The 19,685-nt window shown below is 42.0% G+C and overlaps 1 protein-coding gene across 1 annotated transcript; it reads left to right on the forward strand.

The window, feature by feature from the left end:
• The first annotated feature begins 1,342 nt into the window (after nt 1-1,342).
• On the forward strand, nt 1,343-19,308 carry FAM241A (family with sequence similarity 241 member A). Its single transcript, XM_079990349.1, has 2 exons — nt 1,343-1,777; nt 15,734-19,308. The coding sequence occupies exons 1-2, from the start codon at nt 1,580-1,582 to the stop codon at nt 15,977-15,979; spliced, it is 444 nt and encodes a 147-aa protein (XP_079846475.1). The 5' UTR covers nt 1,343-1,579; the 3' UTR covers nt 15,980-19,308.
• Nucleotides 19,309-19,685: the final 377 nt, after the last annotated feature.

The following is a 19,685-nucleotide window of genomic DNA, read 5'->3' on the forward strand; positions in this document are numbered from 1 at the left end:
AATCACATGGAGCAGAATGTGTCATAATACAGTGGTTCCCAATTAGTGGTCCACAGACCCCAGGGGGTCTGTGTAACCTATCCAGGGGGCCCATGGCACATCCTTGTCATCTGTCTGGGACATCCAAAGAGAACGGTGTCTAAAAATGCACGAAACTGCAACCGGGTGTGCGTCTCGCACAAGACTGTAGCGCCCCAAAAGGCACCAGGACATGTTGGAGGGTATGGTGGCAACATTCATGCAACAATAACAAAAACCACAGAGATCAACATTTTCAAAAGTAGGGGGTTCATTGCTTGGCTTTTGAAAAGCAGGGGGTCCACACAGTACTTAACTAATTGGGAACCACTGCCATAATGCATTCCTTAACATTTCAGTGTCCCCCAGACTACTGCTTTTTTCTTTTCTTTTCTTTTTTGATAACACCCATTTACCTTTTCAACAAGGCACCCTATCCTACCAAACAACTCCTAGGAAGCAAAGTTGGGGGAGAGGAGTGTGTGGTTTAGCAGGGCCAGGTGACAGAAAAGGGGGACTGCCCGTGGCAAGCAGGAGCTGTTGTATTATGTGTTTGTTTGATTGGGTGTGTCCTTATGTATATGTGTGTGTGCACGTGTATGTGCATACATCCAGTGCTTTTTTCGGGGGGGGCGGGGTACGCAAGGGCGACACATACCCCTAAACATTTTGTGAACCTTTGTACTTTTGTCCATTTACTGTATTTATTTTCCCCAATTTGAACTATAAAATGGTGATTTTCTTGAGTCAAAATGAGAGTGCCCCTAAACATTTTTAAGGTGGGGGAAGCACTGCATGTATCTGTACGTGCAGCTACATACCCAGTGCGGGATTTACGTATAAGCTAAACAAGCTATAGCTTAGAGCCCCACTCTCTTGCCCCCCCCCCCCCCATTTTTCACTATTACAGTAAAATACTTCTTCCTAACTGTATTTCAGTTCAACGATTACTTTGATAAAATACATATTTTGTTATGTGCAAATGGCTTTAGATACCTATTAGGTCCATAAATTACCATATAGCATATACTCAACACAAAAAACCAGCGACAATTTGTTGTTGACAAAGGACAGCTGGACATATAAAGGGCCCCATTGCCTTCAGCAGCTTAGGGCCTCATCAAACCTAAATCCGGCCCTGTGCATACCGCATGCACTATGGGAGGGTGAGCACACAAATATGAAGCGTGCATGTGCGTGGAAACGCATTTCCAGCTCTGCCTCACGAGCAAAGGCGGGATAGACACGCATCGCTTCGGTCACACGCGCTCACCGACACTCGCTCTCTCACGCACAACACACACCCCCACCCCGCCCCTTTTCCTTCTAGCGCCGGCACAACCCTCGCCCCCTTCCTCCTCCTCCTCCTGCAAACCCCGTGACGCCTCTCGAGACCCGCCCTGCGAGGCGGCAGAGGCGGCCGCCGAGGCAACAGAAGAAGCGGCAGCGTGACAGACCGCCGCCGGGTCGCTAGTGGTGCCCGCCCAGCGCCCGTTGGCGGGAGCTGCCCTCTCCCCAGCCTGGAGGAAGGCGCTCCCGCACCCCGCGGCGAAGGGGAGCGATGGGCTCGACCGAGGAGCTGCTGCTCCCGCCGCCCGAATACGCCTTCGAGAGGGACTGGGAGCCGGCGCCATCGCTGGCGTCTCCGGGCGGGAGGGCAGTCGCCCGGCACAGGCGGAGGAGGCAGCACCGGGAGCAGCAGCCGCCGCCGGCGCCGCCTAGCGAAGCAGAGGAGGAGGGCGAGGAGGAACAACTGCAGGTGAGCGGCTGCATCTCCGCGAGGCCAGGGGCGGGTTGTATAAACGCCTCTTTTTGAACCTCGACCAGGCAGGATCCGCCCCACCAGTTGCCCGGGAGAACGGTTGGGGCCGTTGCCTTCCCGGGGGGGAGGGGGGGGGCTTCTTGCAGAAGCATCTGGTTTAGCCGATTGTCGTTAGCAGGATCGTGCAGAAACCACACGCGCACCTTTTTGGGTCCGCTGCAGCCCATGGCTCTTCTTGGGTCCTGGGAGCCAAGCCTGGTGGTGGGACCGGGACGTGGTTTTGTAAGGGGTGGGGCGCCGCACCTGTGCAGCGCTGGCAAAAGCCGGACCGTGCACGCGCAAAACGCGCGCACGAGAAAAGCGGGGGGGGGAGCGCCCCCCTCCCTCCATCCTTGCACTGTGTATAATATCGTGCCTATGGCGCTTGCGCTCTGAAAATAAAATTTAAAAAGCGTGGCTGCTGTTGTGAAAGGAAGGAATCCATGGTAGGGTATCTTTGCATCCCCCCATCGGATAAGTGTGGAGGATGGTGATCGTTAGGGGGGGGGGAAGACACTGAACTTCCTGGAAGTGTCTGTGGGGGGGGGTGGAGTTCTGCTAACCCCCTTGCAAGTTTTCCTGATGATGTATTGGGAAAATACACCCCACAGCCATGTTCATGTGGTTATGCAAACTTTCCACACTTGGGGGGGGGGGGGAAGAGGATAAGAATCCTATATTAGTTTTCCCGTGCCACATCCCCATACATTTAAAGCACATAGTTTCCCCCAAAGAATCTTGGGAACTGTAGTTTGTGGCTCACAGAGGTACAATTCCCAACATCCTTAACACATCACAGTTTCCAGGATTCTTTAGGAAAAGTCATGCACTTCAGATGTATGGTGCGACTGTGAATGTGGTGAGGCAGGTTTTGTGGACTGGGCTTTAATACTAATATGTTTTGGGATAGTTTGTGGGTCTTTCAGGTTGCTTTCCCTGAACTAGCAAAGGTGTCTGAACCCATGCACACAAATCACTCTCTTATAAACACAATCTTTGTGACAATAGAGCACTAAATAGTTAAATCCTCCATATTTTCAAAGAATGTGTGGAGTTACAACAATCATTGAGTTTGCAAGAATGGAGTTAAGAAGAAGAGGAAGAGGAGTTTGGGTTTCATATCTCACTTTATCACTACCAGGAGGAGTCTCAAAGCAGCTAACATTCTCCTTTCCCTTCCTCCCCCACAACAAACACTCTGTGAGGTGAGTGGGGCTGAGAGACTTCAAAGAAGTGTGACTAGCCCAGGGTCACCCAGCTGCTGCATGTGGAGGAGCGGGGACGTGAACCCAGCTCACCAGATTACAAGTCCACCATTACGGGGTGGTAATTTAATCTGAATTTATTGAAATGGAATAGTAGGGTGTGGTCCAGTTTTTCTGTCTCCTTTTATGCCTGCACAGGTGTACACATAGACATAGTAGTTGCAGTAGTGCACCCAGTGCACTGCAATTTACCCAGTCTGGAAATACCTGAAGGATCACATAGCAATGGAATAATTATAGACTAGTATGCTATCCTTTGTTTATGTTTAGAGACTCTAGTCACAGACGCACCTCTTAGCGTCATTCAGATTTCTTGGAAGAAAGGCAATACAAGATTCCAGGGAAAGAGTCTACAATGATGTTTGTTTGTTCAGAGGAATTGGGTTTATTGATTGACATAAACCTGCTTTGTGTATTAAGCTTCTCCGCATGTCTCTTGAAGCACACATCTGCAATATGTGTCCAGGTGTATGTGCATAGGATGAACTCCACATAATCAGGAGCCCTTATCAGATGAGTCCTTTCTTACATGTGTAAAGTTGTAGTTATGGGCACATGTAGCAGATATTTCAACATGCTAATGGGTGTGGACAGAGTCTGCCACTTCCCTGTTTTCATTGTACGTGCAGAGAAGAGCCCTAATGTATGAAGAGGGCTGTTCTTATGGAGGAACGAGAGATTCAAATTACAGTTCTGGTCAAAGCAGTCGTTTGGAAACAAACTACTGTTTTGGAAACAAACTAAATTTAAAATTTGTTTCTAAATGCATGGGTATGTTGTAGCTGGCATAATCTTAAAGGCATTCTTTATCACTGTGTAAGCAAGAACAGGAGATGCCTGTTTAGAAATGGTGGCTTTTTACAAAGAGTAATTTTTTAAAGTACTTTTATAATCCTATTTTTATCATGCCTGTCAGCTTTCACTTTATTAGCTTTTCTCTGTGTACCATTGTATCCAAAGCATGAGCTCACAGTTCTTTCTAAACAGATAAATGGAGCACCTCTGGCTTGGAAGAATCTGTTCATTATAGAGACCTGCCAACATTCTACAAAGAGGTGTGCTCAATTACGAATTAACTGGAGTTTTGCAGGTTCACTGTGCCATGGTATTGGTCATAAAATTTCCTTTTCTGAAAAACTTTTTGCAGAATTAGTCAGCCCCATTTTACTAGAGCCCTTAGCCTTTTTACCTAAATTTATGTACAGTATTTATTCTATCTGAAATATTTACTTGCTACCTTTCTGCCTCCAAGGTGGCTGCCAATAAATGAAAATTAACAAAAGGCAGCAAACAATTAATGGCCATTGCATATGAATTGTAGCCCTATTCAGGCATCTGGTTCTTGTTCACATGCTGGAAATCCTATACACCTAGAAGGCTGACCACTTCAGACTGAACTGATCACACATTGGCCTGGGAAGCTGGCTAGCATGCGCATAAGTATCAAGGCTAGGGCTAGCCCCATACATTCTCATTAGCCAGTGTAGCTAGTGTAAACTAATTTGTTATTTATTGTGACTTGCTCTGGGAAAGTACCTAACTTCAAGGCTGTTTCTGAAACACCATCTCCATTTCAAACCATATGAGAATTGAAGATGGTTCTTGCAATTATGCAAAAGATATGGGGTCTCAATACACTTTTTTAAAAAATCTGAATAAATTCTGGCTTCAGAAATTTGTCCTTTATTGTCACTGTGAGAATCTTCTTCTAGGCTTTTTTTGGGCTTCCAAGATTTGAGCTGCTGGAGCTAGTCTATGAAGCAAGGCTATCTTGGTCCACATAGAAGGACACTACTTGTCAGTTTGCATGTGAGATGGCACAGCAGGTGGCTTGATAGTTGATATATGGAGGCATGTGGCATCAGCACATTTTTCCTAAAGTGTTTGAAGGTATGCCCCCTTACCATGCTGCAGGAAAAGAAGTATAGACTCTTGCAAATAATAATGAGAGTTGATCTTTGATCAAAATATAGCTCTGGTGGCTCAGTATCACTCCAAGTTTTGCTTTGTTTGGATCTTTGTGCCAGGAACAAGAGTTCCCAAATACACTAATGGAAAAGAGAACATGCAACGTCTCAGAGAGAACCTAGAGCTTCAAATTATTGTCAACCCAATGATGTGATGCAATATCCAGTTTTTAAGAAGCTTCTCAAGAGCTTGCAGTGCTGAAAAACATTAATTAAAAAACTTGGAAAATTGATGGTTCAGAACATAAAACTAGTTCAGGAGCACCTCCTTCATGTCACAACTGATGTGGGACGTTTATGTAAACATTAAGGATGTTTGTTATAACTTTTGTTATAACTTTAGCTCTGAAAAGATCTTGCCATGCTGATCAAAAAGCTCTTCTGCTACCCTCAAGCTCTTCTGCTCCTAATGGATTATATTCAGTGAAAATGCAAAGGTTCCTGAGACTTGCTTTTTTGTAAAAGGTAAAGGGACCCCTGAGCATTAGGTCCAGTAGCAGATGACTCTGGGGTTGCAACACTCATCTCGCTTTATTGGCCGAGGGAGCCGGGTCATGTGGCTAGCATGACTAAGCCGCTTCTGACAAACCAGAGCAGCACATGGAAACATCATTTACCTTCCTGCCAGAGCTGTACCTATTTATTTACTTGCACTTCGTGCTTTTGAACTGCTAGGTTGGCAGGAGCAGGGACCGAGCAACAGGAGCTCACCCCGTCACAGGGATTCGAACCGCCGATCTTCTGATCAGCAAGCCCTAGGCTCTGTGGTTTAGACCACAGCGCCGCCCACTTTTTGTACTCTGCAACTAAATATTGGAAAGTAGCTTCTTTACGAAAAGAAGTTGTCTACTGTTGGCTAACTTTTGCAATACTTGCAACCAAGGCCTCATCTGTGGAATCAACCGTGACATTTTCTGCTGTTCAGGAACCAGCTGTTGACAGTTAATATGCTTTCCTTTTTGTTCTCTCTTCCTGTCTTAGTGGGATGGTGGGACCCGCATTGTGTTCTAAAAGGAGAAACAAAACTCTGTGTTTGCAGTTTTATAGCAACTGAGAATAAGGTTATATTTTCAGGAGTGTTAAATACCTAATGAAATACTCCTAATCATCTTCAGAGTAGCAAGTGTTAGGGACAGACTTGTAGTGATATAAATTAAAATTGTGATAACATTTCAAGAACAGCACAGTTGTCCATGAAAGTAGAGATAGGGAATCAGCACCAACCTTGTGAGAATGCAACTGATATTTCACAGATGCTTTCCACTAATAATTGTTAATTTAGGCATAACAAAAAATATAGCATCTGCGAGTCCATTTGGGATTAGCCTAAATTTAATGGACAAAATTGTGGCCCACAGGCGAGTTTTAAGTTAAGAGGTCATTCTTATAAGATCTGCTTGTTCTTTGGATACTTTTACTATAGAGCGTTCTATCCCCTGGTCATGAAACAAAGTCTTTCACATACTTTTATATATCACTTGTAGGCTTTAGTGATATAGTTAGGTTCCTGTTTGTGGGCTTCCCATAGGCATGTAGTTAGACTCTGTGAGAAGATGTTGGATGAAATGGATCTTTGGGTGGATCCAGCAGGGCTCTTCTTGTATTCTTAAATAGTTATACAGTATGTTGACTTCAGTGTGTAAGGGAAGGGTGGATCTTCAGAACATTGTTCATGAGAGCCTACTGAGAATTTGCTGGGATTTTGTGTAGAGGGCGGCCTTTCCTCATCACAACATCTGGTGACCACTTGGATTTCAGCATCCGACTCAGCTTCCTACTCTGCTGAAGATTTTCCCCACACTCAGCAGAAACTAGGAAAACACCTGCAGGTCCACTGGCTGCTTTGCAAGGGCAAGGCAACCATAGCTTCTTTTACATCTGTGTTCTGAGCTACTTTAGGGCAAAAAAAAGGGGGGGAGAATAAAGGGTGGTTAAAAACAATGAGGACATAAGAAGCTGCCTTAGTATAAAACCATTCATCCATCTAGCTCAGTATTGTCTACATACTCCCTGATAGTGGCTCTGCAGGGTTTCAGACAAGGGAAATTCTCAGTCCTTTCTGGAGAATGAATCTGGGATCTTGGGCATGCCAAGCAAGTGGTCTACCTCTGAGCTACAGCCCTTCCTCCAAATGAAGGCTTAATATCCAAATCTCTGAACTGAATTTTGTTAATGTGTGAAGAAGCCTGCTATAAGAGTTTCATAAGCTTACTCTTCAAACGCTTTAAAATCTGACAAAGAGAGCGCCATTTATATAAAGTGGGTTCCACATAGTGCCTTGTACTACTGGAATGCACATTTCTGCTGATTCTCCTTCAGCTGCAGCCCTCCACACCACATCCGTGACCCTAAGGAGTGTTTTTTTTTTGGGGGGGGGGGAGTGTAAAGGAATACAGCCAGAAGGAGGGAGAACACAGGAAAGCTCCATTGCGTGAATGGAACTCTGTAATTCTTTGGATCTGTGCCATAGTTACTCAGCTCTTTCCAAGTATATTAACTATATATATTCAAGTAAGGATTTTTAGGTTATATTCCTAGCTGTTCCTCTCTTTTTCCTTTTCTTTCCTTTTAAAAAACAACAACTAGAAATCTTGTTATCTGCCTTAGCAGAAGTGTATGCTTATAAGCTTATTTTCTTATAACCAGTTTTCTCAGTGAGGAATGAATAATATGAATTACAGTTTATGGTTGATATTTATAGTAAATACTGCAAGCCCAGAGTTTTGCACATTTTGGCTGATGAGGGAAGCAGAAAAGGATACCATTTTCATACCTGTTGTACACTTAATAAATGTTTTGTATTGTTTATATTGCATTTTTATTGTGCACTTCCATAGGTTTAGCAAACTGTAAAGCAAAATAAATGAAACTTGCTTGTGTTCCAAAATATTTATTATGTGATTTTTTAAAAATTACAAGTTCACAGACTGGGTGTTTGTACTTCCCATACTATTTCAGCTTTAGGTCATTCATTTAGCTCTTTAAAAATTGTGGATATTGGCAATAAATGTACTTAGTAGTACCCCTAAAGGTAAAGGTACCCCTGACCGTTAGGTCCAATTGTGAATGACTCTGGGTTGCGGCTCTATAGGCCGAGGAGCTGGTGTTTTTCCACAGACGGCTTCTGGGTCATGTGGCCAGCATGACTAAGCCGCTTCTGGCGAACCAGAGCAGCGCACGGAAACGCCGTTTACTTTCCTGCCAGAGCAATACCTATTTATCTACTTGCACTTTGATGTCCTTTCGAACTGCTAGGTTGGCAGGAGCAGGGACTGAACAACGGGAGCTTACCCCATCATGGGGATTCGAACCGCCGCCCTTCTAATCGGCAAGCCCTAGGCTCTGTGGTTTAGACCACAGCGCCACCCACATCCCAGTAGTACCCCTACTAAGCATTTATCTCTTGATTGTACAGCTGCTAGGTTGCTACTTAATCTATGATGATGTTTTGGTTTCTTACACACTAATGACACAGCATGAATATAGTGCTGGGGTTTTTTTATTATCGGGGGAAGGGATAAGTGCAAATCTATTGGTCAGTGTTTGTACAGTTGACATTGGCATGGAAGAATGGTTGGTATAAACAGTATTATTCAGGACAGTCCTGTCCCAACTCATGGCCATTCCAAATGTGGCAATTTGTTTTTGACATGGACTGTAGCACAGACGTGGGATGGATGTTGAGTACAAATAGTACAGATTGCATACATTTCATGAGTGCTAAATTGTTTTAGACCTAAATTGTGTTAGACCTGTTCAAGCCTCATTGCTTTCTCTCTAATGTCAATTAATGTGAGCTGATGGAGCTTACAATAGTGTATGTTCCTGTTTCCTACAAAGTGTTTGGCACCATGGTTTTATTTTAGGAAGCCACTTCACAAAGTTCTGGCTGGATTGGTATTTGCTCAGCTAGTACTTAAGTGCTCAGTTGCCATAACCAAATTCTTGAGCCCAGCTTGGGGAAGCGGGGGGGGGGGGGGGGGGCTATGACTGACATCATATGGCAATAAAAAAAAATTCATATAACAGCTGAATAGGTTTTTGCATAGTGGTTGCTTTGCTTTTCATTGTTCATTTATTCCTTATCTCAGTTCAGCACTACCAGCTTAATCCTGTGCCTGCTCATGTTTTTCCTTCCCAAAAGAAATAAAATAAGCCATTTACTACCAGTTAAATGTCATTCCTGACTGTTCAAGCTTTGCTATCTTATTTTATTTTTATCTGAACATAAATATAAATCCATTGCTGTAACATTGTTCCTGGTATGTTACATTTTAAAATTTAAGAAACCAGTAAAACCTTATGCTAACCCTCATTCACATTGCAAAATTAAAATTTAAGTTTTATTTCTTTCCCCAGAAAAATATACATTCTATATTTTGTGAAACACTACCAAATTTTTAATGGAAACAGTAGTGGAAGAAAGTAGTGAGTTATCCCCTCTGAAAATATTTATGATGTGGTATAGGAAGATCCTGTGCGAACACTTTTGGCTTCTATTCTACAGCAGTTGCGCTATTGCACATGTAACTGCATACATTCTAAAACTCTCTTGTGTACAATTATAATTTATTGCATTTCCTCTCATTGGCATATATTATTTCCTTCCTTTCTCCTCATTTAGCCTCACAACAACCCTGTGTTATTATGCTGTGAGATCAGAAGTTAGGCTGCAAGCTTCTTGGTGAAGTGGGGTTTGGTACAGTACTTGTGTCTTTGACATCTAGTATACTAACCAGAGGGCAGCAAATGGCTAGCAGATGATATGGAATTATGACTCCCATCGTCCCTCACCATTTACCATGCTGGCAGGGGCTAATGGAAGCTGGGAGTCCCAACAATGTTTGAAGAACATTGGCTCTGCCCAGTGCTACAACACCCTATTCTCACAGCAAGAATCACTGCTTTATCCTCTTCCCAGTTACTGGCATCTGTCTGTCTCAGCAGACAACGGAAGTGCATGCCTGAAGGGGTGAAGCCAAATGGTTGAAGAGCTACAGCACCCGCTGTGGCTGTAGAGATTGATATGGGAGAGAAATGTTTTCTTGCAGTTGAGGCAGATGAAGGGTTCAGGTTTTGCTGCTACAGGTGCAGAATGGCATTTCTCTCTGTGCTCCTCTCAGTGGTCATTTCAGTGGTTGGTGCTGTGGATATACAACTTGAGTGCCTTGTCTCCAGGCACTGCAGTCGTCTGCAAGGTATTCCCATATGGCAGGGTTAATGTTACCAGACTCCATGTCATGTTGGCAGACATCTTTGTAACACAGAGTTAGACTGCCAACAGGCCTAGGGCCTGAAGCCAGCTCCCCATAAAACACATCCTTGGGGGTCCTGGTATTTTAAATTCTGTGTGCATGACCAAGCCAGCATAGACATCACAGAGACAGAAGTGTGAACATGCTGGGAATGTGGCCTTGAGAGAGCACATGCTTGTTCAAGACTCTGTCATGCCAAGTGCACAACTCACTTCCACAACTCGCTTCCATAAAGCAGCATACTCAACACAAATCCTGGTAAATCTTCAACTTGGTATTTGGTCATTTGCATCACGTTCTCCCAAACGCTCTTGGAAAGGCAAGTCATTGCTGTAGTTGGCTTGCCAATACACCTGTCGATGGAAAGGTTGCTGGTTATGGTGGATCCCAGGTAAACAAAATTGTCTACCACCCTAACCATGTGTTGCATGGAGTGCTGAAGCCTTGGGCAAAATGGTTGATGAGTCTCTGTAGAGCTTCCTTCCCTCTTAAGGCTGTGTCATCTGAAAACAACATATCTCTTTTTTATAATAATAATTTTTATTAATTTTCCAATTTTAAAACAAAACAACGTAGAAACATCAACAAAATGCAGGCAAACACACAAATATAATTTCTCAACCTCATTTTCATAAGCCTCCTTTCTCGGACTTCCCCATACCTCACCCTTCTTGCATCCTTATTTTAGAGTTTTTCAGCAACCCTTTTTGCCAATTAAATTTAAACTTATTATCTTTCTCAATTTCACCTTAAATCATCAAACAATTTCAGCTGTAATTCTGCGTCTTCCTTCCCCTTGACATTTTAGCACTCCTCAATTTTGTAACAGTCCTTAAGATATACTTTATACTTCTTCCAGTCTTCCTCCACCGTCTCTTTCTCTTGGTCACGGATTCTGCCAGTCATTTCTGCCAATCCCATAAAGTCGATCACTTTCGTCTGCCATTCTTCCAGTGTGGGTAGTTCTTGTGTCTTCCAATACTTTGCTAGAAGAATCCTTGCTGCTGTAGTGGCGTACATAAAAAAAGTCTTGTCCTTCCTTGGCACCAATTGGCCGACCATGCCCAAGAGAAATGCCTCTGGTTTCTTATGGAAAGTACATTTAAGTACCTTCTTAATTTCATTATAAATCATTTCCCAAAAGGCTTTAATCTTTGGGCAGGTCCACCAAAGGTGAAAGAAGGTGCCTTCAGTCTCATTGCATTTCCAACATTTATTATTGGGCAGATGATAAATCTTCGCAAGCTTGACTGGGGTCATGTACCACCTGTAAATCATTTTCATAATATTTTCTCTTAGGGCATTACATGCCGTAAATTTAATGCCGGTGGTCCATAACTGTTCCCAGTCAGCAAACATAATGTCATGACCTATGTCCTGTGCCCATTTAATCATAGCTGACTTGACTGTCTCATCTACTGTATTCCACCTCAGCAGCAGATTATACATTCTTGATAAATTCTTAGTATTGGGTTCTAACAATTCTGTTTCTAGTTTCGATTTCTCCACCTGGAAGCCAATTTTCCTGTCTTGTTTAAAGGTCTCCATTATTTGGTAATAATGGAGCCAATCTCGTACCTTGGACTTTATTTTCTCAAAACTCTGTAATTTGAAATTGCCACTTTCTTGTTCTAAAATTTCAAAATATTTTGGCCATTTAGATTCCATATTAAGTTTCTTCACCTCCTTAGCCTCCATTGGTGATAACCACCTAGGAGTTTTGTTTTCCAGCAAATCCTTATATCGAATCCAAACATTGTATAATGCTTTCCTAACAATATGGTTTTTGAAACCCTTGTGAACTTTAACCTTGTCATACCATATATATGCATGCCAACCAAACCTATTGTCAAATCCTTCCAAATCCAGAATGTCTGCATTCTCAAGAAGTAGCCAATCTTTCAACCAGCAGAAAGCTGCCGATTCATAGTACAGTCTTAAGTCCGGCAGGGCAAACCCCCCTCTTTCTTTTGCATCAGCAAGTATCTTAAATTTTATTCTGGGCTTTTTGCCCTGCCAGACAAATTTAGATATATCTTTCTGCCACTTCTTGAAACAGTCTAATTTATCCACAATTTGTAATGTCTGATGAAAACAACATATCTCAGATTAAGAACCCTCCACACTTTTGTCTTGGTGTGAAGATGTGCCAGGTTGTACAGATCCCCACCCCTCCTTGAATGGAAGTACATAGCGTCTTCAGTCAAGCTGAAGGCATAGGGAGAGCAAAGAGAATTGGAGTGAGAACACAGCCCTATTTCACACCGTTCTTTACAGGGAAGTGTCCATGGATGAACAGTCATATTGGAGGGTGCCATGTATGTTCTTGCGGAAGGCACAACCATATTGTGGGCATCCTATCTTGTTGAAGAGTCCTTTTCGGCTGACGAGGTCAAAAGCCTTCGTCAGGTCTATGAAGGCAATGTATAAGGGGCTTCTCTGCTCTCAGCATTTCTCCTGCAGCTGGCGAGTGAGGAAATAATGTTGACCAGTGACCTCTGAGCTCTAAAGCCACATTGTGACTCAGGATAGATCCTATCAGTGAGTGTAATTTGTTCAGAATTACACAGACAAAGGCTTTCCCAACAGTAGCTAGCAGGGAGATTCCACAATAGTTATAAGCATGGCAGTTACCTTCCCACAATACATGTGCTTAAGTTTCTTCACTGTTTCTTGTATGTTATATTGATTATAACAGCCTACTTTTTAAAAGAGAGAGAGATAATGAAAATATTTTAATAACTTTAATCAAATGGATCTGGTTATAGAATAACTGTGATTCCAGACACATTCAGCAACATTTAGCTATATTTATACTTTTATTGTGGGGGTGGGAATAGAAGGGAATTTAAGCCATGCATAGGTCATTGTGTGTCCCTGTGCATGCACCGAAGTCATGATGCATCTGCTTCCTCACCTAGAGATTCAACTTCCAGAGACCCAACATTTCTATAAAAGGCAAAAGCAGAAAAAGAGTGGATACTAAAGGGATAGTTTTAGAGTATATGCTTTGGGTGATCTGCCAACTGAATCCCATGCCTTGTTGCACATGCAACTGAAGTGCTTCATAGTGCAGATCTCGAGAGGGAAGTTACATTATTAGCATGAGGCTGATCTTTCAAACCTTGTATCGCCAAAATGACAGTGCAGATACAGAGGAATGTTCAAACCTTCCACCTTTATTACTGCAGAAGTTGGGAAGGGGGAGAAATTACTAAACTCAAAATTGAGTGCAAATTGCTGATTGGTTTGGAGGATGTGTGCGTTTTTGTTTTGTTTTTGTCTGAAGAAACCACTTGAATATAAAAAAGAGTAATACTTGCAGCTTTTCGTTTCTAACTGTCCATCTACTTTAAGGAGATACACAGTAATTTTGCAAAATGTATTTAATATGTGTTAGTGAAAATATTGAACCACATAAAACTAGTTGATGTTTATGAAACGGGAGACTTTTGTGCACAACCATGGACACAAACATACTCTGCTAGATGATTCTGTATGTAAATTTATAAACATTCACTGGTGGCATAAACCAAAACTTATTAGTGTTTAAACAAAATTTCTAAATACTATCTGAACCGACAAGTACAAAAGTCTATACTTACAGTCCATATGTTACATTCCTTCTTGGCTTAAGCTACAATATTTAATTTCTTCAGGAAATTCTCCCTCAAGATTTTGGTGTATTTACATACATTCACTGGTGATATAAACCAGAACCTGAAGAAGCCCGAGACTCTTCATGGGCCAAACAGATGATTCTGTATGGCATGGGTCACCAACATAGTGTTTGTGGGCTCACATGTGCCCACAGAGGCCTTCCTGGTGCCCATAGGGTCTCTTCCCCTGCTGAAATTAGGGCTTGAACAAAGCCTTATTTAGCTATTCAAAGGCTCTCCCCCCCCCAACTCTAATTCTATGTGGGACATTGCAAAGGGGTTTCAGCTGGAAGGAAAGAGTTGTGGCATGTGTGTGGTGCCTACAACAGTTCCTCTATTTCACAAATGTACCCGTGAACCCAAAAAGGTTGGCAAACAATAGTGTACGGCATCAAAGGAGATCGGGGCTAAAATATGCCTCAAGGTGAACGATGTATGAATATTGCTCTTTATCTGGAAATAGCTTTCAGCATTTTATTATAATGAGTAAGGCAGCACTTTAACCCTTATGAATTCTACTAAACTAGAATTTTAATTTCTAATGGCACATACTTCCTGCACTTATTCATGTGTAATGTAATGTAAGTCTCATGGAGCTTAAGGGGGGTTACTCCATAGTAAGGGTACTTAGGATTACACTGCTTGTTATTGGGTTTTTTGGCCTGTTTTGCTACTCACTAGGGAAAAAATGCAAGCTGTATTATTCTTGCTGTTAGATATCTAATTAAAGCATCAGTGTAGAAATTGTTTTGGCTATGAACTAGACTTAAAACTCTTCTCCAGATTTTTTTTTTATGATGGATATTTAATCACGATAATTACAGTTTACAAGGCAAGCCTTGTGTTGCTAACAGTATTGACTTGTTGAGTAAAATATTTATGAGTAGCTTCTTGCTGAGCTTTGCTCGTCTTTAATGGAAGCATTAGCAGAGCCGTGCATTGTGTACTTCATCATCTTAAAAGGTTGCTTTACATTACCCATCTCCATCAAAAGCCTGTCCACAGAAGCTTTGTGCAATATCTTTTTTATAAAGATGATAAGGAATTCAATACTTGGCTCTGCCGCTGTTGTTCAGTAGTACACTCCTGTTATTAAGGGGGAGAGGTGACAAGATGGAGCAGTGAATGAGGAAAAATGATCTCTCCCCCATTCTCTCTTCTCATGGCCCATGAGGCACAATTGCAGACACAGGAATCTGCCTTATACTGAGTCAAGACCAGTATTACCTACACTGGCTGGCAGCAGTTCTCCAGGGTTTCAGGCAGGAGCTCTTCCTAGTCCCCCCGGAAATACCAAGGATTGAGTTTAGGACCTTCTTCATTCAAAGCAGATGGTCTACCCCTGAGCTGGTCCTTTGGGGTCGGAAAGGTAGTGTGATGGAAGAAATTACCAGTTTCTAGAATTAAAAAGGTGCAAGTAGCAGGGTGTGTTGGGGAAAAGGGAAACCTCCTGAGTATATTTACGCAAAGCCCTTTATGAAGATTTCAGGTAATGACAGATTTGGGAAAGGGGCGTTTCTAGTACAGCACCTTATACATTATAGGCATTAATAAAATACATTGCTTTTGGATGACAAAAGCCAATATTGCAAGTTATTGTTAGTTGTGGTAGGGGCCACTATAAAACATTACAGTGCAGAAAGATGAAAAACACCAACATTTCTGCACAGGAGGGTGTGTGTGTGTTTTTTAATGGCAGCAGTAACATGCTACAAATTTATTTATCCAGTTTTTAATCAATGGTTTGGTTTTTTCCCCCTTACTGCAGGTCCGAGAAGAAGACAGAGACTACAGTATTGAACCTATTACAGATGACTACAAAAAGATGGGAACTCTCTTTGGAGAGCTCAACAAAAGCCTCATTAGTATTGGCTTCACAAGGATGTATTTTGGAGAACGGATTGTGGAACCTGTAATAGTCATATTCTTCTGGGTTATGCTCTGGTTCCTTGGTTTACAAGCTCTTGGACTTGTTGCAGTCCTATGCCTTGTCATTATTTATGTTCAGCAGTAAAGCACTATAGATGGTGGTTGAACACTATGTAATCTCTTGGTGGATTTACATATTAAACCAAGCAAGAATACTTTCTTAATAGCTGGTGTGCTGAACATTATATTGCCACTAAAGTTATGCACTCTTTCTTTTTGAACTGTCCTTATCTTTGCAATTTAAAACAAAGCAAAAAATTCTAAATGTGTTATGAACTGATGGGTTAAAGAGGACCTTAATACAGGACAGTGGAAGCTAATTAATAGAAGATGCTGAATCATTTTAGTTTCTGTGGGTTCCAGTCCTGGAAGGTCTTTTTGGTATGAAAAGAAACCTGCCCAAAAATTAGGCTAGCAGTGGTTTTATATTTGTTCTATGACAACTTTCCAACAGTCCTTTTTGTATAGCAAACTAAACTTTTTAAAATGCTGGTTTGTATGAGCTTTTATGCTTCATTATTTTATATCATCCTGTAAATCTCTCTGCAAACGTCTTTAGCCTTGTGTGTATACCTATTCAGTCTTAAGCAAGTATGCTTCTGTACGACTGGTCCCATTTAATGCTTTATATGTATATAAGAAAAATTAAGGGAGGAATTCCACGTCACACTCTTCTGATCGTTCCATCAGTGCAAGCGTTTTCCCCCTCTCCTCTGCCTGCCTGTTTCTCCCAACCCTTCAGAGCAAATTTGGAGAAGGCGCAAGGGTTTCATGGGGCAGGGAGGGGAGAGCCCTTGCACTGGCTTCCACTAGCGTGCCAGGATAGTCGAATCCAGCCCAACATATTTACTAGATAAGAGACTAATACTCTTGCAGCTTTTTGTCCATGTTATGTTCTCATTGTGAGAAAATATTCCTCTTTTTGTAATGGCTTTCTAACATCCTACATCCTGTATCTGAAACTTTTCTATGCACAAGCACAGTAGACTTTGATGCAAGACAAGCCACACTAAAGACGGTGGCTACAATCTTTCATGTGTTCCTTTCTAGTGATAGGGGCATAGTTCATTTTGAGGGGATTCCAAAAACAAATTTCCTAGGTTTGGATGTATAAAACCCATCCTGAATTAGGTCAGATTCCTTCTGAGTCTGAACCCGATTTGTAATGATGCCAACTGTTCTTTTTGCCATTCTGTACCAAATGTACTCAGGAGTGTAAGGGCTCAGTACAAAGCCATCATTAGGCCCTAGTATATTGCTGAAAGTATTGTGGTTCTTATGAGGTTGATTTGCAAAGTGAAAGATTCTTTGAATGAGAAACTAGTCAAATGCTAGAGAAAACCATATTGAATGACAGCCATATAAGCCTATTGCTTGCGCAATCTGTTGTAGCCAGTGTCCCTTTTTTACAAAGAGTCCTTACCTTCACAGAGAGGCCTTTGATCAATGGAGGCAGAGCCAGCCTGCCCATAAGATGAGGTGGAGCACCCGCTTCAGGTGGCAGAAGTTCAAGAGATGGCGCTCGGCCCACCCCACCGCTTCCACCACTGAGAGGGAGGCCCATGGGCAAAGAAGCCAAACGGCAACACTTTGAGGAGTGCCTGGGCTCTCACTGAGTTCAGCAAGAGCCAGGGCATTCTTGTGCCACATTGCAAATCAGCTTAATTGGTAATGCTTTGATGAACAGCACTCCAGCTGCCACCAAGCTCAACGAGAGCCAAAGTGCAGTGGTGGCAGAAATGGGGAAGTGTTAGAAGGACAAGAAGGTGGCAATTCCTGTTTTGCCTCAGATGGTGAAACAGGATGGGCTGCCCCAAAATGGAGACCTCTGGTGGAAGGGAAGGACATTTCGCTGATACCTCTTTTTCTGTGGAGCTCTAACACTCCCTTTAATACTGTTCTGGATAGTCTCCCAACCTTCTCAAGCTATTTTTTGTGGGGTGCAGAGAGGAAGAAGGAATCATTGATAACTTCATGCACCTACCCCATTGGTGGTTGTTTCTGCTGAATCAAAAGCTCTTTTGCAAACAAAAGTTTATTATTGGATACAATCAAACAGAATTATTTCTGCAGCTTTCATTCTGTTCATACTCTATGGTCACATAAATATTTTTTTCTTGCAACATAGGTGTTACAACTATTCAGAAAAGGTTTGTTGAATTTGGATGCAATTTATTATATGCTCAACATAGTAGCATATTTTTTCACTTTTAAATGAATTTCTGAACTCCATTTTATTTGCCAAATATGTTAAGTGACCATAACATTAAAATAGCTGAACCAACCTTTTTCTCCTGTACAGTTTCCTTCATGCAAACATTTAAAATGGAGAAGCATTTGACCTTGCTACCTTTTGTTGCTGTTGACTTGTAGCAACTATAAGCGATCTCTTGTGAGTACTATGGCTCTATGTACAGCTGAATCTCCTTCACTTGCAGTATATTTCCTATTCATTTCATGAGAGGAAGACAAATCTGTACAAAGTGATTGCATCCATTGAAATGAATGAGGAAGGGCTATACATACAGGACCTCCATGTGAGCCAGCGCAGCCCAACTTGGGCTTGGGATCAAGGTTTGCATGACTGGGGCACATGTTTATAGCTACATATTATCAGAAGAAAAATATACAATTCGAATTTAAAGAATGAATCGGCAGAAATGTTTGAAAAATGAGGAATAGTTTCACAGGTTTTGTTTATAAAATGTATTACTCTTGTCTGTTGGCTACAAAGTTCAGTGCTATTCTGATGCAAGCACTATTGAAACAATTGGAAGGTGTGTAGCAAGGAAGACAGTGTTAGGTTGCCATATAAATGTCCATTGTGAAGAACAGTAACCCAACTCTTTACTTTGTATATATGTATATTTATTTATGTGAAGATATTTAAGGTAAATTACCACTTGGGCTATTGGTATTTAAATTGTTTGGGGAGCATACTATATAAATCCATGTGTGGGGATATTTCCACCTTAATTGATTTAATGACTCAGAGTTGTATGTGTGTGTATATATGTTGTTTGAATTATCCAGCTGTACAAGAAACTTGGCAGGATCCAAAGGACCATGCATGTTGTTTCATTTACAGACACCTCTTCTTGCTCCAACTCTTTTGCGCCAAAATACCATATCCAAGGGTTGGTTAAACCCTTCAGAGCTGCACAAAACACGATGCAGGTGAATGTACTCAGGCGTAGAAATTGAAGGCCTCCCATCCATGTGTGGAAAAGCTTTATGGTCAAGCACAGGGGCTTTGGGAACACAAGACTATTAATAGACTGTTGGACTCTCACTTGCACTGAAAAGCTGCCACACACAAACTGACAAGGTTAAATTATTTACTTAGATACGTTTCTATAGAAGTGTACTTTGAGAACACTTCGTTATGTTTTCTAATAAAATGCTTTCTCATTACTCATTGTCCCTGCCTGATCATTTTTCATGAGGAATACATGGGAACATCAAAAAGCGCAGCTGTATTCTGTTGAGCTTGTGATTCAGTGGGACCTGCAATAAACCAAGAAATCATTGTACAACACTAAACTGAGCTGCATCCGTGAAGAGCGAAAAAATCACTTTAGTAACTGGTGGTTTAGGATATAAGAGAAACCGGCATGTTGGTAAAGTGCTATTATTTGCAGATGACCTCCACTGCAATACTAGATTTAAGCATGCATTCAAGGGGCCAGTGGGGAGTTTGTTTGGTGGGACCGTCTAACCATTCCTCATTGAAAACTAGTCGCCTATGCTCAGTCAGTTGCTCCCCAAACACAAGGGAGTTTGGGAAGCAA

Source organism: Podarcis cretensis, assembly GCF_951804945.1.
Source record: "Podarcis cretensis genome assembly, chromosome: 9".
NCBI lineage: Eukaryota > Metazoa > Chordata > Lepidosauria > Squamata > Lacertidae > Podarcis > Podarcis cretensis.